This window comes from Athene cunicularia, assembly GCF_003259725.1.
Source record: "Athene cunicularia isolate RWA chromosome 3 unlocalized genomic scaffold, athCun1 chr3_part1, whole genome shotgun sequence".
NCBI lineage: Eukaryota > Metazoa > Chordata > Aves > Strigiformes > Strigidae > Athene > Athene cunicularia.
In genome coordinates, this window is record NW_020799097.1 from 116,126,218 (window position 1) to 116,147,929 (window position 21,712).

Here is a 21,712-nt window from a genome sequence, read left to right on the forward strand (position 1 = left end):
TTAGACTGGTATGATCAGTTTGGGTTTTTTTTAAAAAAAAAAAAAAAAAAAGGCAGGGGAGAATGATGATTAACTAGGACTGAGTGGGTAATTTCTTTCTCTTCCTTAGTTTTCTCTTTCCTCTTCGTTCTTAGGTAGCCGGCGTTGTAAGAGACACGAGATGGACTCGCACGCTTCATGGGAGAGGCTCGCCACCAAGGGCGAGCAGAAAGCCATCGGCATCGGCCGCGACAGATCCAAGGCACTCAGATTATTTTTGTGTGTGTGTGTTTCAAACCAAAGGCTAAGAGAAATCTACCTCTTTCTGACTGGTGGTGGTCGTTACTTTCCAATTAAAGGCCTTTTTCGTTTTTTTTCCTACTGGGTACTCTTTCTCCAATCGTTGGGTTTATTCTTTAAAGACAGCAATCTAGCTAACGCAACGCTTCTTCAGTGCTATCGGTCCTGTCCGTAGAGGGTTACCCAAAGCGTGTTTTCCTTCGCACGTCACAAAACAAAACTGTACATGATATGTATTACAGGATGTATGCAGCATGGTCGGTTTTGTTTGCTCTTGGGTTTGGTTTTGTTTCGCTTTTTTCTTTTTTTTTTTTTTCCGAACGGAACTGGAAACAGTGACGTGTTTGCTCAGCAACTAATCAGGGACAATTTAAAAACAGCCATAACATACCATACATGCTGTCTAATCCAAAAATTAAAAAAAAAAAAAAAAACAAAAAACCCAACCAAAAAAACCCCAAAACAAACAAAAAAAAAACCCAACATACACAACATGTAAATTATTGCACAAGAGAAAGGCTCAAAGTTTGCGTAAAATGCAATAGTATTGCCCCGATACAGATCATGCATTCAAACGGTGAGAACAAAAAGAAAATAAACAGGGTGTGCTGGTGACAAGCACTTTCCAAATATCCTTAGCTTCCATGATTTCCATCACAAGGGACTAGAAAACCTCTACGGGGATGTGGGATGGGGAAGGGATGGGGTGGATGGGGGGTACGAATATACCTCTATTCAGTTTTTATCTCGTTATTCAAGACTCGATCACTGTGCCATTTTTTCATGTGTTTCTCCAGGGTACTGTACACGCTAAAAGGCATCTTACAAATCTCGCATTTGTAAACGTCCTTTCCCACCTGCCCGTGTGTTTTCATGTGCCGGGTGAGCTTGCTACTCTGGGCGCAGGCGTAGTTGCAAAGCTCACACTTATACGGCCTCTCGCCCGTGTGGCTCCGTCTGTGGACGGTGAGATTACTACAGTTCTTGAAGACCTTCCCACAGTACTCACAAGTGTCGCTGCGTCTGCCCTCTTTTGAGCTGGGCCTGCCAGGGCCCGGGCCACTAATATGGGGGGTGCTCCCTCCGCTTCCCGTGCCGCTGCGGCCTGAGATCCCTCCGTCCAGCTCGCCCGGCGGCGTGGAGAAGCGCAGACTGCCGTTCTCCGAGGAGTGCTCAGAGGAGGAGGCGAAGGGCGATTGTCGGGAGTCGCCAAAGCTGAGGAAGGGGTCCTTCAGCTGCCGGGAGGCGGCGTAGCCCGCCAGCCACTGGGAGTAAACGTTCTCGGTGTTGGGCATGGCAGCGGCCGGCAGGTCGAACTCCTTCTCCAGCTTGATGCGTTTGGAGAAGGGGCTCAGGGAGCTGGGGCTACCCAGCAGCAGCTTTTTGGACAGGCCTCCTGAGGCAGACTCCCCCGGGGAGCAGCCCCGGCCGTTGACCGCCCCCTCGTCGATGCGGTCGGACTCGCCGGCCACCGAGTCTTCGTCGCAAGTGTCCCTGTGCACCTCGGGCTCGGGGAGGTGGCCCCGCTTGTGTTTCTCCCCCAGAACCTGGTGGAAGGCCTCGCTGAAGTGCTGCATGGAGCTCAGGACCATGCCCTGCATGACGTCCGGCATCGACCGGCCCTCCTCGCTGGCCCGCGAGTTGTTCTCGTGGTGGCGGGCCGCCTCCAGGCTCATCCCAAAGCCATAGTCCGGCCTGTCGCTCTCGTTCAAGTCCTCCTCCTCTTCCTCATCCCCGTTCTCAGGGATCATGTTGGGGTCATTTTCACTCTTGAACTTGGCCACCACGGACTTGAGGGCACTGCTGGCGCTGCCCACCAGGTCGCTGGTGCCTGGCTCGGGGGAGCTGGCAGTGGAGAGCCCGTCGTCCGACTTCACCGTCATGGGGGAGGACTTGTGCATGTGGGTCTTCATGTGGCGCTTCAGCTTGCTGGCCTGTGTGCAGGCGTGGTCGCAGAGGTTGCACTTGTAGGGCTTCTCCCCGGTGTGGCTCCGGCGGTGGACCACCAGGTTGCTCTGAAACTTGAAGGTCTTCCCGCAGAACTCACACGACTTGGACTTCATGGGCGGCTGGGAGGGAGGAGGAGCAGACTGGAGAGGAGGAAGGGGAGGCGTGGCCAGGAACGGGGGCTTGCTGCCGGGCTGGAAGGGCTGCAGCAACCTTTGCATAGGGCTGGGCCGGCTCGGGGACAAGGGCGGGCTGGAGGTGTTGCCGGCCAGCTCCCGCAGCCTCCGGGAGAAATCCATAGCGGGGGGCTCCATCGCCATGGGGTTCAGTCGCAGCACCCTGTCAAAGGCACTAGGGTGATGGGTGGCCAGAGCCATTTCTTCCGCACCCAGCCGCTCAATGCGATGCGGATCCAAATGGTGCCTCGGGGGAGGGCTAAAGAGGGGCGGCGTGGGTGGGAAACGCCCTTCTCCCAGCCCCGACGCCTCCCTCGAGACCGAGCTGGGTATTCTGAGCAGGTTAAAAGGGTTATTGTCTGCAATGTGAATCCCGTGGAGAGGTGGCTGGGAAGGGCACTCTGCACCTAGTCCTGTTGGGATACCAACCCGTGGCGTCAGGGGGCTGCCGTGCTCGCTTTCTAGGTAGATCCGTAAGCCATGCGTGTTCTGTGCGTGCTGCAAGAGGAACCAGGCGCTGTTGAAAGGCTGTTTACAAGTCGTACATGTGTAGCTGCTGGGCTCGTCTTTACCTGCAAAATAACACAACAAGCAGCGTCAATCTCCGGCCGTCCATCGGCGGGCGAGAGCTCACCTCCCCGCCTAAGCTCCTTTCCTCTGGGATGCTCAGCTGGGAGCCAGGGAAGGGACGTCCCAGCTCAGGTGCAGGCAGGGGACAGGGGGACAGGATGGGAGGAGGCGAGGGGCGCAATGGGGAGGTCCAAACCCACCCAAAACATGCCCACCTCCTCCCACCGTCCTCAGCCCTGGGGTCCAGAACCAAACCCCGGCAGGTAATCGCAGGGGAAAAAAAAAAAAAGCTATAAAGATAAAAAAAAAGAAAAAAAAGATGATCAGGTCAATGGATGCCAGCTATGGCTTGGCAGACTTTATGCTGCAAGAGGCTGCTAACATTTAAACTGGGAAGAAAATAAGTAAATAAATACATAGAATGAACAAAATAAAATAAATCAATCCCCTTCTGAAAAACACTCCAGAAAAACACACATGTGGTTTCAAAGCAGCAACCCAGAGCATCATGATTTTAGCCAGCTGGGCAACGCCACGCTATTAGCCTCCTCCTTACTTTTGAGAGACTAACAACGTGTACAAAATCAGGCAACACCTCCTGCTCATTAGCAGAGATTCAACTATGGGGCAATGAGGAAAAAAAAAAAATTAAACAAAATAGAGCATGGGACAGGGAGAGGGGAAGGCAGAGAGAGCAGCAGCTCCGCCAGGGAAAGAGCTGGATGGTGGCCAGGAGGCCTGGCCGAGCGCCCTGCCGGAGCCACATTATTTCCCTCGCGCTGAAAAGAAGCTGAGGATGGTAAATGCCACTTTGGCAAGTAGCGAGCTAACTCTATTTCATGATAATTTATTTTTGGAGATAACACGGACATTATAAAAGAGCAACCAACTAATAAATAACTAAACAAAAAGCAGGCTAACAATGACAGCAGAAAGCAGCCCCTTCTAATATATGGCAAAACAAGGGGGATGAATAACTTTTTGAGGGCCGTCCATGAGGAAGTAGTGGTGTGAGATATGGTGAAGGTGAGTGTGCTTTTATCAATTACTGCCATTTTGCAGATAATTTACGTCCACCCCCTGTATGGATGGTTTTTGCTAAATGCTGGTAAACTGATACCGGAGCTAAGAAGAGAATAAAAATTCATTTCCAGCCCTGACCAGCAGTTCTCATAGTACTTCTCGCTGTTTAGTGATATTCTTAATAATAAACATGCTCTTGAGGGTTTGCTGAGGAATAAACCAGGAACCCTCCAAGGGCATCAGTGCTTGGGATAATACCTGCCTGCACCACGCACTCCTGCCCTGACCCAGCATTTATTTTACATTACGAGGCATCTGCTCCATCGGCACCACTCCTGGATAAACCTCTTTACACGCTGCACTGAGAGACTGAGAGCTGCCCCCCATTAGGTTTCTCCTATTTGCCTAACATGAAGAAAAAAAAAAAACCCACAACCCAAACGGATGAGGCAGATTTGGAAAGAAATCACTGCTTTATCTGCACCCGCCCCGCTTCCCACCTCACTTGGGAGGAGGGAAGAAAAGCTTCGTATGGGCATTTTTGTTCTCTGAGCTGAATGATGACGTGGGGATACGAGACGCAGGCAGCCCTCTGCGGTTATTCTAATGTTTGGCCTGAGAAGCTGAATCGGAGGAGTAAGAAGAGACTCGACTGTCTACAGCAGGCATTTAACACTTTAATCACTTTAAGAGCCCTTGGAATAATATTTAACATTTCATCCTGAAGCTGGCATCGGAATCAGATGCACTGTGGTGTTTAGTATGTGCTAGGCATGAAAGTACAGATAAATCTGCTGAAATCAGAGGGAAACTCAATTGGACTTTCACATTCCTATGCTCATTTGTGAGGCCGGGAAACAATCTTAAATGGGAAAATTTCCCCTTGCTTTGCCGTAATGAAGTGGAAGTTTTTAACACCATGGTAGGAGCTAACAACATAACGCTACCTCGCCTCTCTACCTTATAGATCAGGTCAGAGAAAATAGCATTTTATCTTATAATGAGGACACAACATCGAGCATTCGCTACCACATTTTAGTATTCCCATCAACTAGATATTCTAGATCATAAGGGCAGCTCGTGTAATCATAATGTCAATGAGAAGGGCTGTTACGACTGAGACTAAAGATTACATGGAAAAAGCTGCTTTGAAACTGGTAATTATTACCAGTCCACTAATAGCAAATGATGCATTACAGTTTCACCGTATAATCTGTATTTCACTCAGCTCCTGCCAGTATGGCCTTATTATATTACAGCACTCACAAATTCTAAATTCCTAAACTACATTCATCAATAAATGTGTTACTTGCGATAATTTGTGAAATTACTTTGTTCATAACATCTTCGACTGTTATAAAGACTGGAATTGATTTCCTGCATGGCAAAATTAGGGCTACATTGATTTAGTGGAGTGTAAAATGTAATATTATTCTTCATTTGCTTGCCTGAAAAACAAGTTTTCAATTCACCATCCGCATTTGGTAATCAAGATAATAATTTAAATTTAAAATCATGTTTATGTACTAAAGTTCCCTAAACAACCCACCATTTTCAAGGGAGTAATGTAAAACCATGCAATAAAATAAAGCAGCGAAACAGTTAAAATTCACCAGCCATTTGCCTCCACCTCCTGCTTAGAAGAGACACGATTTCTAATTTGTCTATGAGTGCTTGATTAATTATGAAGGCTGTTGACTGACCATATCACCAGCTAGAGATACGTTCCAGTCTGATGCAGCCTTGCCAAACTGCAAGAATTATGGCACTAATCCACGTGTTGCCCACCACCAGTGAGACAGGTCCTTAAGACTGCTGCAGGAACCCCCGTCTTTGAAAGGGCCTTTCCTTCCTCCGTCCCACCACCGTGCTTTTTGATACAGCATTCGGATCCCTCCAAAAGCCAGGTGGGATTGTAGGACCCAAAGGCTGTGGATCCACTGGTGTCTCCTAGCTACAGGCCAGCCTCTATGTCCGCACAGGCTTCCCAGCTAAAGCATCTGGGCAAGAGCACGGGGCAAGCTGGTGCTGGCCAAGGACAGAGTTTAAGAAGGTCCCGCAGGGCTCTTTATGCCTCATCGTCCACAGGTGCGATGGGATGGGATGTGTTATCCAGAGCAGCACTGCAACGCCATCGGTGCTTTCGGCTGATTTCCAAGAGGCTAGAGCAGGAATCCCCCAGGTCAAGATGCGAAGCAAGTCACTGCCGAACCAGTCCTCCTCGGCCACTGCCAGTGGGGCTGGAGCTCACATCCTCAGCTGCTTCGCATCGAGGAATGTAAGGTTGAAAGGGAACACCAATTCTCACTCTCTGACCTTTCCTGTAATACGTGGCTCTCAGTTGTCCTGTACCGTGACGTCTTTGGGTGAAGAGTGACCTCCTGCAGCCCTGCAAACTGTCTTCAGGGCAAAGCACGAAATCCCAGTGAAAACCATTCAAACCAGCTCAGAAGACAAGGAGAGCACCCACTGTTGCCACCACAGTCAGTTCCCACAGCTAACCACACTCACAGACGGGTACTGGGGCCCATCTGAAGTTCCCTGGCTCTAATCTCTACCCGTTCTCATTTTCTGTTGAGTGGTTTGTTGGGGTTTTTTGGTTGATCCACTGAAAAGCCCTTTGGTACACAGTGTGCCCCTCCACATACACCAAGGGTACTTGTGTACCCATAAACTCAAATTTTTCCATCCTGAAGCCAGCCCTCCATCCTCTTCCACTACTCAAGGACCAGCCTAGCCCTTCTCACCCTAGCATCATGCTGGGAAGGAGTTGGTTTTCCTCTGAGCCTCCTGCAGAGCTGACGTCTTCTGGGGTACTGCACCCCAGCTCTGTAAGCAGGGCCCTGATTCCACTCTTCTATCCAAGGACCACGGTGGGCTGTCCCCAACTGTGCTCTCAACAGACCCTGCTTGACACTCTTTCCATACCACCCCATAAACCCACCATCCAGATTTCTCTTCACCTGTCCAGCCGCCTTTGCTTTATCCACAGTGCTAAGCAGTCACGATTGCATATTCATTTCTAAATCACCAACAAAGTGCTAACCCCCACTGCGGCTCCGACCCAGCCCCTGCCGATGTCTCCCAACCACCAAAGCTTCGCCAGCTAAGCCCTGACATTCCCAAATCTGCTGGCCAGCTCTGCATCTCCCGTGCTAGCACACCCACTGCTCCGTCTTTCCTACACACAATGTCACACAGCACCGCGTCCAACACCTTGCAGAGTCTATTTCATCTACATTTATCAACCAAAGTTGTCATCTGGAAGAATGAAATCAGGTTTATTTGACAAGATCTATATTCCATAAATCTAAGTTGAGTGGCATGAATTATATTTCTATCCTTTAATTCTTTATCAATTGAATCTTATATTGGCTCTTCAATTATTCTGCCCAGAAAAGATAAGCAAAGTGTTGCCAACTCTTCCATGGTTACCCCGACCAGCTCTTGATGGCATTTTCCCAGTCTGTAAGCTTTATTAAAAACCAGCATCACATGTCAACTCTTCAGGGATTCTTGGGTGCAAGCTGTCAAGGCCTTTTCCTTTAAAAACAATTCATCTCCATTGGACCTTGTATAAAATTCTCCTTGGCTACTAATGAGCTAGAAAAAACGTCATCACCCACCTATGATAGATACAGGAACATAGCACTGCTGCTTTCCAAGTCTACAGAGGAAAGATTTACTAAAAATTTCTACCTTAGGGCTTCTTCCATCCACCACTTCTAGGGTTTCTCTTTTCTCCAGGACCCTGAGAGGCTCTTCTCCCCATCCATGACAGGTAAGAGTTTTCCTCGGCATCCTCAGCTCCCCTGATCAGTTCTCTACCCATCATGGTTTCTCACTGCGACTGACTGCTATCTATTTTCCATTTTTTAAATTGTCATATATTGATTTTTTTAATATCTAATTGCTGTTCTCATCTCGCCACTGAAGCGGGTGAAGTGGGTTTTGGATTTGGGCCAAAGTTGTCCTCTCCTTCCTGGACAGCTCATCAACTCTTTACAAATAGCTTCCAATTACCACTTGCATTTTTGGTGTACATTTTCCCTCCCAGTCAATTTTAGTGCTCATTTTCTTCATAGCTGGGAAATTACCCCTTTAGGAGAATTACACAGGGATACTACGTACCAAATACCCAGTGAAGTCTCACCCACTATTATGTATTTATTCCTTTTCTACATCCTGGCCAGCAAAGGACAAGTGACAGGGCATGGCATTTCATTACAGCACAAATGTTTAGTGTTTCTCAAGTTATTGGCTCCTGCTTAAAAAAAAAAAAAAAAAAAGACAAGGATTTGGCCCTCGCTGCCCGGATGGTCCAGACTTGCCCTCAGCAGCATCTCTCTGCAAGCCAGCACCACCAGCCTTGGTGGCTTAGCTCCTGCGTTCTCCTTCACCTTCCCCAAAAAACAGCTTGTGTAAGCAAAGTCAGGGTCTCTTTACAGGGCTACCTGCACCTACAGGGCACGTACAGACCTTTTGCTATCAAACTGCAGAGAACAAAAGTTAAAAGCAACTCAAACACCCACAACCTGCAGCAAGCACCCCCTTCTCTCCTTCTCACCACTGAACAAGTATCAGAGGAACAAGCTGAGCCAAACCCAGGAACTTCTTAATTCAGCTTTAATGTCAACTGACTGCTTGATTTTTGGACTGATAAATTTGGAGTTGTTATGGTATTTAAAGGGGAGAAGAAAAAAAAATTAGTTAATTGTTACCACTTGTACTAGATTCAGTTCTTCTCCATCTGGCTTGTCAAATATCTTCCCCCCCGCTCTCTCTTGGAAATCCATATTGCTGAAATTCCTTTCAACTGAAAACTAGAGAAGTGAAATGGTTGGGACGCAGGAAGCATCGCAGGGCCAGGAGATAAGTGGGTCCACTCCACGCCTGCAGCAGCCCACTTCTGCCTTGGTAAGAAATAGCTGCTTCGTCCTGACTCACCTTTTCCTGGTAGTCAGTAGCATCAGTTTACATGGGAAACTGTAACTGTCCAAACATATTTGTTCCCTCTTGCACTAATTCTTCCTTCTGATTTTCCAGATTGTAAAAGGCACGTTGTTAACCTGGTCCATCATTCACTGGTTATAAGCAGCTGTTAATACTGTTAACATCAGCATTGTCGCTGTTGTTGTCATAATAATTATAATAATAAAATGCAGCTACTGCTGTTGTTTATATGTACAACAGGGTACTTTCTCTCTAATCCTTTCTCTGTATCACTAGATGAACCAGATTCAGAAACACTGAAAAAGGAATATGTCCCCAAAACTCTCTAGAAAGTGACACAGCATTGCTTGTGAAATACGCAGCACCATTGCTGTTGTGCATTTGAAAAAACAAAATTCTGCAAATCAAGTCCACATTGTTTATGAACAGGCTTGATGGTGGATCCTGCCGACTTAGTTCTGAAAAAGCCAAAAATCTGGAAGATGATTTGCTTTGCGGGACCCTCAGTGCCCTATGTGCCATCTTCACCAGCCTTTCCTAATCTACGAATTATTGATATTCCGGAAAATATTTTTTTCCATAAATTCAGACTCCCTGAAATAATTTTAATAAAACTAGTAACATATTTTATAAACCAAAGTATCAATAATGCCATTCTTTCATTACACCTCCTCTTAAAAGCCCCTCTTTTAAAGAAGAACTGGACCAAAACACTAATGCCACGACCTAAACTTCAAAAAGAAACCCAAGCAAAAGCAATAATAAAAACAAAGCTACAACTGGCACTGCCTTGCCACTCAAAGATTTAGATTGGAGTTAGGGGCTCCAGCAATGCACCTTTTTCTCCCGAAGCCAAATTTTCATTGGGTTTTGCAGCACTGCTCAGGTTTCTACAAGAGAGAAGTTTTCTGGGCCTGAGGAAAGGGCAGGCAGGAAGGGATGGGAACAGGGAGGCCAGTTCTCCCCTGCAGAAGGGCAACATGCAGTATCCTTGAGCGGGGAAGGCTCTATCCACAGCCAGGGGTCGAGGCTCCTCGCAACCCTGGGGAACATCTGGCCCTTTCAGGAGAAGTCCAAAGTTTGCAGATGACCATTTTCCTTGTAGCCTCAACATGTTTTGTGTATTTACACATTCTTCTAAGCAGAACTGAACCCCTAACACCTGGTTTCCTCACCAAAAAAAAAAAAAAAAAAAGAAAAAAAAATTTGTTAACAACAAGCAACAAAATGCATGGTTTGCCAGAGCCTCAGCAGGGAGGCGCAGGGTGCTGGGTGGTCCTGCTGGAGCACGCCAGCACAGGCCTGACCTCAACGTCTGTCACCATTTTCAAGGCGATTATGATTTGGCCACCAAAAAAACCTGCTTCAAGCTCCAACTTGGCAAATAAGGTATCAGGCTGCCACTGATTTTGTGCTTTTTTAAAACTTAAGGGGGGTGGAAATCTGTTGTGTTTTGATTAGTGAGGAACAGAAGAAACCTGCCACCGGGAAGGAACTTTGTGCTTGAAATTCAGCTTTGAATGAAGTTTTAAAAAGAAACCCCTCATGCAAAGTGGACCTGATCACACACGTGTATGCACCCTGTACATTAATGCTACATCCCTACTACAGGGATGGAGAAATAGAGAAGATGCAGACTGCAGCATCACAGGGGTAGTAGCTCCATTAACTTCAAATGCTGGCAGTGAGACCTAAGGGGCAAACTATGTGGTACTGTCAGCCCCAGAGGAGGAACTCCTCACTGATACCATCTCATTTCTCTAAAAATAGCTTTAGTAAAGTAACCAACACCCCAGACACACAGGCTTCCCTACCCGCCTCTCCTGAGCACTGGCAGGGGGTTATACATGAATGGACTCAAACAAGAGTGGCATCGCTGCCACGGCACCTGCTACATCAGTTCCTCTGGACCTACCTGGCAGCAGGTATGTCCCCTGCTGAAAGGTCCACCTGGGTTGTGACCCACCAAGGACCAAGCCTCCTCTAAGCCTTGCCCTGAAAAGAGCATCAACGCCTTTTCAAAGCCTAACCTGACTATCCAGCCAATGATGCCTTGCTTCTAGAGTCCACAGTTATGCATTCACCCAGTGGCTGATGGGGACAATCAAGTCAATAATTCCTTTTAAACACAGTGTTGTAATTACACAGCTACAAAGACCTTCCAAATCATTTTATTCACTCTCCTACACCTATGTGATGAATTGTTTCCTCTTCTACTGTTTTCTCCCCAGCCGGTGGCATCCGAAGAAAAGGCAGAAGAGCACTTGAAAAAGTTCACTGCAAACTAAAGGAGATGCTCTAGCATGACATCTCAGGTCATCCTGCTGGTGTGGGGCAAAACGTGGCACGAGGTTCCCCAGTCCTGGCAGAGGTGCTTCGCCCAGTTTGTACTGCAGCTTTGGCATCTGGCAGGGCTGAGCGTGCAGCGTGGTCACTGCTCTGCAACGCACATCGTATACGAACATGTCTCTTAGTATGGAGCCTCTCAGACACAACGCTGGGATGCAGCTTTGCTGAGAAGAGCCGCTAATGCTCGGTGACCTAATTAGCGCTGCGGGGCCTCGCTGGAGGATGCGGTGGCTCTACCGCACAGGGCACTCCTCTAGAGATCAAAACGTGCTGGCATTTTGAAACGGCTGTGAGCTCCCTCCCAGGGAGAAACAGGGGCTGGAGACTTCCCACCGCTGCTCACGGGCAGGCAGGCTGCTGCCGGGGCACTGTTGGGCCATCAGCTCTCCTCATCACCTATGGCTTTGCTTTATTTTTCCTGCATTTTACAGATTAGCATCTCTACCTGAAGTACCTGGCTCCGTAAAGAACAGATGTTTAAACCAACGCCTTGCAGAGCCATGATGGTTCCTGCCAGCCCCCCCCTGGCCCTTCTCACCAGCCAGGCGCTGCCGAAGTCCCCTCCTCCATCCCACAGCGCCCCTGCTCCCACCAGCGCCTCTGGCAGCATGTCAGTGGAGCCAAAAAGCCCCAGCACTCAGCCAAGGGCCTTGAGAACCTTATTCCACCTTTTCCTTCCCAAAATGGATCCTCTTCAGCCTCTCCTCTTCCCCAGCCTTCCCCTTTGGCTCACTTTCATCTGGCTTTCAAATTAATGATATTTAGCCAGCAGCAAACCATCTTGACAAAGTGGGTCAGGGGAACTGCAGGTCCCCCCAAACAACACCTCTGCCTGCAAATCATCTGCCAGGAAGGCAAAGGTTTATTCTGTCCCTGAGCAAGTTCAATGTCACCATGGAGTTGCAAGCACAGCAAGTGCTGAACCAGATCCTACGACATTTAGTTTCATAACTTGCACAAGCGAGTATTAGTAGAATCGATAATACATATATTTTCCCCTCCCTGCTTTGCAAATAGGACCAAAAGGTGTCGTAAAGTTGTCCGGTCTCCTCGGGTTTATTCTGTCTCCTCTCTATCGTTGAGATATCCTTGAAGTTGAAAATGATATAATACTCCGAATATCTGGAGTTTGTAGGATGTAAGACTTGCAAGAATTGCTACAGCTTTATTGCGTTCTCGGGGCACAGAGAGTATTTACCATACATACATCAAGTCAAGGAATGCAAAAAGGGCATACGAAAATTTGGCGCTTGGAGCTCAGGAGTTTAAATTCCCAGAAAGGCAGATAAAGAGTAAATTCTCTTATTTATAGATTTGCAGATGAAATCCAACAAAACCAGCCCTCCCCCCCCCCCCCCCAAAAAAAACCAACTCCCTCCTTTCTGTCAGTAAGGCTGATTCAATTTCGAGGCTTGCAAGGTCTCCTCTCGCCGAGTATTACCCGACCCCAATAACACGCACTGTTCCAAGGTTAAGATCTGTTTCCTTACAATAATGCAGAAAGCTGTTGTTTCAGTCGCGGCTGCAGAATTCAGCTTTGAAGGACAGGTTAGTACCACACTACATTTAACTGGATTCAGTTCATCTGATTATACAGTGCCTTGCTTTCTGGAATATGTAATCATCTCTTTCTGATGACATTTAAAATATCCAACTAGACAAATAATTGCAGCAATAATTGATAGCTGAGTCAAGTTGGAAGATTATTGATTGGCACAGTACTCACTGAAACAAATGTTCATCTTTCAAACATTACATTGAGGATGCTTAAATTTAACTTTTGCTGATAAATGATAAAAATTTGATTTACTGATAAAACCACTGGAATAGAATATGCACTTCAGGATTTGATTACCTGGTGAAATCCTTCTAAGAAAAATTAGGCATCGAGATTTATATTCTATTTCACATAAATAATTTCCAAGATATGGATAAGCGGTTGAACGTAAACACACATGAAGAAGTCTTATAAAGAGTTGCTGATTAACTCTCTGCCTTCCTCCTCTGTCTCTAATCACTGCTTACGTAGGAGTTTATCCCGCCACCTTCCTGAGGATGCCTCCCTCGCGTGGGTCTCATTACCAGTGACGGGAGTTACACATCGGGAAATATCCCCCTGTCGTTTTCCCAGCAGCTCAAAGCTCTCACTTTAAATGTGCATATTCTTACTCCGCTGTGAATGAAGCCGAAATGAGGGTCTGATCTCATTTGCGGTGGTGTAAATCAGGAGCATCAGCGCCCAAATCTGCGGTGCTGCATAAAAGCAGCGGGAGGGAAGTCAAGATCAGGTGCATTTGCAAACGGCATTCTCAGTCTTAAAGGGAGGGGGTTTAAAGCTGAAATAAAACCACTTTTCAGCTCTTATTACACAGGGGTCTGTTTAAACGTGGCTTTCCTTCTAATTATACAATTCCGGACCCTGCAGCTCTGCCTATACATCAGGGGGAGAGAAAGGGGGAATTTCTGAAACTTACTGATTAGAAAGCAGAGCAAGCGGCCACGGCAGAGGATCGCGTGTGGGGAAAGGCAAGCGATGAACTGCCTAGTTAGGGCAGAGAAGCCATCGCAAGGCAGAAGCCTGAAATTAAGGAAAAGAGCCAGAATATTTGAGCAGGGAACAAAGAGCATAAATTCCAGAGTAAGAGATGAAAAATGCACTGAAACGTTTTGAAACGATGCCATTAGGAGCTGATTGAGTCTCGGAGCTACTGTTAAAAATCAGCCGCTTGTTAGATGCGGCGATCAGCTGAGCCCTGACACTTAAGGCGTACGAGGGGGCTTGTCGAGCGGCTTTGCTCTAATTTAGAGATCCTCAGTTAATTAGAAAGCCCTCAGATTTTCTGCAAATGCAGGTCGCTATCGACAGCTCGTGCTTTTGATGCTTTCCGGGTGACAGTTGCCGGACTGACCTTCCCGGTGCTGGCAGGGTTGTCCAGACCCTCACTGCGTTGGGGAATTCAATCACCACCGCCAGCACCAGTGGGAAGTTACAAGTAAGGTTACTCCACTCCTACACGCTGTTTCCTCCTCTGGAACAAACCCTGATGAAATCTGCATTTGCTTAATGCTATAAATAGCTCCAGGTTTGAATTATTATTATTTTATCCCCCTGCCGAGTGGCTGTTACAGCCAGCCCAGGACTTTGGGGTGGGAGCTTACTGAAGGCGGCGCCAGCAGAGGCAGGGAGAAGTGCTTTATGGGGGATGACCTGCTCGCACTGAACCCACAGACTGAAGGAGAGAAACCTCCCTTTGAGGTGTTGTTTTCCCCAATAGCTACAGCAGGTAGCAGCGGCTGCAGGGGATGAAACCTCTGTCCAGGGGGGCGGTGCTCCCCGAGTTCTCCCCGCACGCCCCATCCCATGGGGGTGCCTTTCCCAGCCACAAGCAAGGTCTGGTGACACACTCTGAGTAGAAACCACTGATAATACATAACACAAGGCAAATATTATCACAGGCAACCTCCAAACAAAACAAAGCTTGTTTGGAAATGCAAGGAAAGGAGTGGAAGTTACAGTAACAACCCAAAGGCAAGATGATAGACCTGCAGTCACAGGGGGAGTCAGCAGCAGACACTAGAAAATTAACTCTCAGGAACAGTCTAGCATTGGCAGGGAAATGAATGAGATGATCTAAGAGATATTTTCCACCTCTAATAGGATTTGATGATGATTTTGCATAGGCTTTTGTGCTAGCCTGGCTTTTGATAAAGGCATGGTGTCTCTTTTCAACCCACATGCAAGGGAGAGATTAATAAGTTGCAAACTCGGCCCACCTCAGCTATAAATGGTTCCTGTGCCTATAGGGGGAAAAAAAGCCAAGCTATGACTGAAAAAAAACCCCAGTGAACTGAGTGCAGTTAGTGCTTTTACACCCAAATCTTCAGTTATTAAAGAGATATAGAAAGGAGAGAAGAATTCTCCTCCAGCATCCTAAACCGCATCAATTTAGTAGCCAGATGAGCCAGCAACGCACAAACCGTGGCCAGTTTAGGAGCACTGGATTGAGACTTTTCCAGGGAGAGCCCTGCTGGGGTCTGCAGGATGCAAGGGAAGAGGAGAAGGCTCCGGCACACTCTGCAGGTCTCATTCTCCCCAGGCAGGAGAAGGGGGCAGAGCCACCAGCAGGTGAGGACGGCACTCCTTTGGGAAGAGCTGGCGTGGAGACTTTTGCCTGCCCACAGCCTCAGACTGGCGGAGGATAAAACCAGAGGACTGGCCCTGGAGGATGGGTTAAGAGAGCACTGATGGTAAAGAACAAAATGGAAACAAGAGTTTATATGTGTACGAAATGGATAGTAGAGAATTCCACCTTTTAAGAAGACAAGCATTTTCTTACAGTAAAATGCAATTAGATGTTCTAACTGCCCACACTTAAGATACCAGTAACAGACAGCAACAAAAAACCCCTACCCTCACCTGATTAAGTGAATAATCTTCTGCATAGTCTACATGGTCATACCACGATACCCTTTCTTGGGACAAATGGCCCCTCACTCCATGGGCTGTTCCACTGTTACCTTTCAGCAGGAAGATTTGGGGATCCAAGTCCTGCCCTTTAGCATCATTGGGACTAAACTCAGCCTTGCTGATGTCTAACCCTTTGCGTTGGACTAAATGAACATGGCTGCCATTCAGAAGAAAGCCGCTCTCCTGCTCTTCATTCATGAGTCTTCTTTTTATGGCTCTTCACCTCTTTACTTTGATGACGCAGCAGATAAGGGGGCTGAGACCTCCATCATGCATCTGCTTACGCTAGCAAAGTCAGCACATGTATGCTGCCACACATCCCAAGGCACAGGAGGACACGGGGGCACGCTCTGACCTGCCAGCAGCACCTCTCATCCACACAGACAGGGCAACTCATCGGGGAGCCACATGCTGGTCCCCACTATCATCACTTCCCTTGCTGCCAACCTCCAGTCCCTCACAGGGCAGCTCTGCTTTTCAGGAAAACCAGCCCACAGGGCCCAAGACAGGCAAACAGATACACCACCACATGCCTGACCACAGACTTTGGTCTGCAGCGAGTGTTTCAGGTTCAGGACTGCTGTTATTTGTACTGCAGCCAGGTCCGACGGCTGCCACGGGGGACCAGAGCCCCTCAGAGTGCAGCACTGCACCCAGAGATAACGAAACGACAGTTCCTGCCCCCAGAGTTGGCCATTATAATCATTGCTATTATAGCCTGATGAGAGGGGTTGACAGTTTAAACAGGCTACTGCTTCAGCACCAATACTTCCCACTCCTCAGACGTAAGGGCGCTGAGTATTTCAGTAGGTAAACAGCCGAAGTCGCAATCCTCCCATTTGCTGCCGCATCTTGCAGCGCTTTTGAAAAACCACAGCAGCGCACTGGCGGTTGGAGTAAAAGAAATTGGCCTCATGTCATTTTTTTAGCAATAATACAGTACAAGGGCAATAATGTTAAAAATAATTAACGCCAAGATGTTGCACTTAATCGTACCTTAAGTCCGATTTGCTCAGCATGTTTTGCAAATGGCCACTAATGCCATAAAGGCTGTACAGGGAGTGGAAGAACTGCCCTCAGTCCTGCAGCGGTGCTTTCCAAGTCCTCATTTTCTCAGGGATGGGAGCACTTTCCAACAAGCAGCAGTGCCACCTCCAGCATCTCCAACACCCCATCTGTGCCCAAGCCCCCCACGCTCCCCAAAAAGGGTGCCAGATGCCATGGTGATGGGCAGCAGCTCCCTAAAGGTCCTTGATTCATCACTTTACCTGAGCATTTTATCAGAAAGCACCCTGTCCAGGGGCAGGCTGGGAGATGGCCGTATATACGGCAGGTCTGAAATTGCCATCAGCTTCACCTCGATCCTTTTCCAATGTCCTTGGCCACCCAGTTAAGATCTGACAGCATTTAAAGATGACAGTGCTTGAGGTAATGGGACAATGCCGTAACAGGATTACAGGAAATGTGAAAGAAAGGACATACGTACGTAATGTCATTTAGGTAATGTCATCTATGAACAGGTTTTGCTGCAATTTTTGCTGACAAAGAAGTCAGTCTCACTTATACAATTCCTTTTAAACTCTGTTATTGCCATAAATAGTTTACTTCTTCCTGAAATAAAGCTTTTTTAGATGCGTGGTCACACATATTTTGTCCAACTTTCTTGCCGGTCTGAGGTGGGCTATCCTGAGGGGGAACAGCAATACAAACCAGCACGAGGTGGTGAGTGGAGTGAGGCAGCAGATGAAAGGACTCCCCACGACCCTCCCAAACTAGCTGCAGCACCCGGACTTTGTCAGATCCTCCCAATTAATTTCCACCCAGCTATTTCCTCCTCGTGCCCTTTTTCCATCAGTATTCCCTTTCAGTCCCACCGCAGCTGCCCCCGAAACAGCTTCCTCATTGTTGCCCACCAGAAGTGGTGTATGTGTGCCAAGCAACTGACCGCAAACAAAAGCTTGTTTGACCAACGCTTGTTCCGAAACAAAACCCCGGCTGGAGAAGGAAATCCTGCAAAGTAGGGGGGATTGATGCTGGGACAATTTGGAAGGCGAGCCCAGGCGCGCTCGCCCCCAGGGACTCGCATTCTTGCCAGACAATGGTGTCTGGCCTCCCCATTCACAGCCTGCCTCACACCCCTCCCCAAAAAAATCCCCCCTAAAAGCCATGTTTATTATATAGTCGGATAAGCTGGAGAGATGCTGTAAAATTGAGCCTGTGACCATCTCCTGCGCTGCCCGTAGCATCTCAGGGACGGAGCGCAGACAATAGAGTAAGCCTATAACGGGCTTGGGGAAGGGTTTCTGGAAGTAAACTTCTTGCTAGGAAATACTGGGATGAGTCAACTCCTTCTGTGCTGGATGGTGAAAAATTAATGGCCATGTGGGTGGCTGTGGGGGGTCTGCATTTGCTACCCTTTCTCGGGGAATTTACTCTTTCTGAGCAAAACGTTGCTACAAACTCCCTAGCCTTGCCTTAGATGACTCCTTCCCCTGAGCACAGCAAAAGCAGCTGTTATGAAAAAGCCAAGCCTTTGCCCCCCACACATCTGCCTGCCATTGATTGGCATGTGAATTCACCGATTAGAGGAAACACCCTCCCTGGGCAGGCAGCCCCCTCCCTCGATAAGTACGGTTGGAAACCACAGGAGTTGCACAGGCCAGCTCACGCGCCGTACGCCGGCCTGACCATCTTATCCGTTAATAAACAGACGTTCAGGTCTTCGTCGCATTGAGCAATGTTGACATCTGCCCATTTAGGCAAGGCATTGGGCAGCAGCTGGGTTTGCGGCCAGGCGGCCAGCGGGGGTTTGCTGCAGGCTCCTCACCGCGGGCTTTGGCAGGGGCAGGATCCTACCGCCTGTCTGCCTGAGCACACGTTACTGCTGGAAGATGCTTGTAATAAACACAGATATGTTAAAACTCCTTGCAAAGTTGTAATGCCCAGCCCTTGAACAGCACGTCCCCATTGTCACCGAGCCATCCCCCAGGAGCACAGGTCACCACCCCCTGCATCAGGTAGAGACAGAGAAACCAGCCAAGGCGGTTCTAGTCCGTCCCCCTACACGCGTGCTCCAGTACCTGGCTAAGGAGAAAAGCTCTCACTACAATTTAAAGGCAATTTTTTAAAGTGTATCGACCATTTCAGCGCAGAGTGTTTAATAAGCATATGTATGTTTGCAAGCACATGTATACTTTTTTAATTTCTACCCCGCAGAAGTGCTTGTGCAGGTGCTGTAATAAGGCACCTATGGGGTACGAGTACTCAAGGATGAACCACAAAGATGTAGCTGTTGGTACCACAGCTACAGTCCTGATCCTGGGGCAAACTGCCAGTCCCTTGCTTTCGGAGTAGGCCATGCCCCTCTGGATGCTGTCTACCTGGCCAGTATTGCTGCTGCCTGAGCTTCCAGCTCTACAGAGATCCTGTCACTGCTCAGCATCCCCACGGGAGAGACAGCCTTGGAGGACAATGAAATGGAAGCCAAGGGGTAGGAGCCATCCCCTTGCAGCAGCTCTGACATCACCTGCAGCTCCCTGCCCACTTCAGCAGGACATGTGAGTGATCAGGATCAGATTCATGCAGGTTGTAACCCACCGCAGGGCTAAAAACACAGCCAAAGTGCATGTGCCCTGTGCTGCACATCCCACATTTTAAAGCAGTTTTAAGCCGTTGTGCACTTACTCTCACATCTTCTCTAAAGCTGAGCTCGTAAAAGCCCTCCAAACAGGTGTGTTCCTGCAGTCACCACTTGGGTCACTGCAGAAGAGTATGTCCCATGTCACTATGCCCATCCAGAGAGGGACAAAGCTACTGTTACTAGAAAAAACAGCAAGGGGGACAAGTGCCTGCTCCAAAAGCTGCCTGCTCCAGCTACACTACCCGTGAGACACCCAACAAAATGCTTCTGGTCCATAGACTATACATTGAGTAATACACTACACAGACTTTTGCTTTTTGTGAAATTAATAATTAAACTCTCTCTTAGCACTTACTGTGTCCATCCGCCTCCTCTGAAGGTGGGCTGCTGAAGTCACAGAGCACATCTCTGCTAAAAGAGACTGCCAGGGAAACATGTGCAGCCCTCCTGAGTTGATTAGGCATTTTTGAATGCAACCCCACTACTTCCAGAAAACCAGCCCTAATTGCTCTTGCCCCACAAAGCCTCTCTAAGCACAGAGCTGCCCCACAAAAGCTCAAATAACTCTGCACGGTGAGAGAGAGAGGAGCTACCCCATCCCATCCACTGCAGCCGGGCACAGCAGCAATCCACATCTCGTGGCCAAATGAGATGACTGTAACATAGTGTGTGCAGGTGAGATTTCAGGAATGGGACTATTCCTGTTAACACCATGGTCAAAAATAGGGGGTTAATGCCCTCATTATCTGGCTAACCACATTGCTGTGCTGTTGGTGGTCTGTCCAGTGATACTGGCCCGTTGGGCAAGCAGGGATGCTGCAGCACCGGGTGCTGTAGGAGCAGGGCCAACACAGCAGTCCCAATAAAATAACCAGCCACCGTGGAAAACCAGGCTTTATTCCTTACCAGGAACATCAGGAGGAGATTTCTCCCTCCCTGACTCACTCAATACTTTTCTCACATCTGGCTCATGTATCTAAACCAGCGTGCTTGCAGCAGCAGAGGGGATTGCTGCAGCTGGGGATGTGGATGAAACAGCCTTGTGGCTCTGCTCTCACTGTAAGCAATGGGTCCCAGGCAATGGACTGCCACAGACGACAAGCACTACTCTCTCCTACCTAATGTAAAAGCTGCTGCTGAACCTGACATCTCGGACGCTGCTCCAGGAGGCCAGAGCTGAGCCACATGTGACTCATTTATAAATTATATACCATGTTTTGTTTTGGGTTGTTTGTTGCTTTTTTTTTTTTTTTTTTCAATACTGTTTGGCAGAAATTCTGCAGCAATTTGCTTTGTTTCTTTGATCATGGGATTGCTACTCTTCTATCCCTGGGGAAAAACATGCCCTAAAAACAAACAAATGCTGCACTGGTAGTAACGAGCCCACTACTTTGAAACCTCTGGAGATACAGATGTTAGAAGACACACACTCACCCCTAAAAACCAAAACTGTCCTGAGCCCTGATGTTGAGGGACACCAAGAAGCCCACAGCAGCCCTGGACTCTGGTTTCACAACCTTGCAAACTTTTTCCAAACCCCTGATCTTACAAATATGCATGGAACAGGACACACAACCACTATCAGCGTGTGAAAACACACCTCTTTCTCTGCCAGGGCTGATGTGCTCCGATCCTGCTCTGGGACAGCCACTTCTTTCCACGGATGCTCTTTGATCTATTCAAATAACTTCCATGAAGCCTCCAGCCTGCTCTGCCACTGACTCAAACTCTTGTTGGTTTTGTAGATCTGAAATAATCCCTTTGGACTCATGGCAGCAAGCAGTGTGAACCTTGCCTGAGTAAATTTGATCTGAAGTGGGACTGAAGTCCCATTTTCAAGTTTTATCCCAGAGTGCCAGAAGGATCCCAAAATCCCATGGCTCCAAGAACGCTTTAAGAAAAACGACGCAGTGAGAATCACCATCAAACCATACGCCTCGGCAATGCTGGCTACCTACCTATGCGGATATTTGGACTAACTTCCAGCAGAAATGACACAAGATAACTCCTCTTGTACACCTAGTCCAAATCCATTTACATGTGGCTCTGCACCTGCACAAGTGACCACAGCTTCCTAACCTCTCCTTTTGGGTGATGACTGTCATTCTCCTATATGGGGCCCGATGTGATGTGCAGTCAATAGGAAGCCTCGTACAGGGAGGGGCCACAGACTTGGGGTCAGACCCTCTGCAAGCGACCAAAGGGAGAAGCGGCGTGTCAGGATAAGAATTTGCATCCTGGCATTAAAACATAGCTCTCAAAGGCAGGGGGGTGCCTCTCCACCCCACTTTGCAGGTGGCCCTGAGC

General features: G+C 48.1%; 1 protein-coding gene across 1 annotated transcript in view; it reads right to left on the reverse strand.

The window, feature by feature from the left end:
• BCL11A (B cell CLL/lymphoma 11A) overlaps positions 1 to 21,712 on the reverse strand; it is a 135,511-nt gene that overhangs the window by 11,238 nt on the left and 102,561 nt on the right. The window contains exon 3 of the mRNA XM_026844682.1: positions 1,137 to 2,974. Within this exon, the coding sequence (XP_026700483.1) occupies positions 1,137 to 2,974 (1,838 nt within the window). The remainder of the gene's footprint in view (positions 1 to 1,136; positions 2,975 to 21,712) is intronic.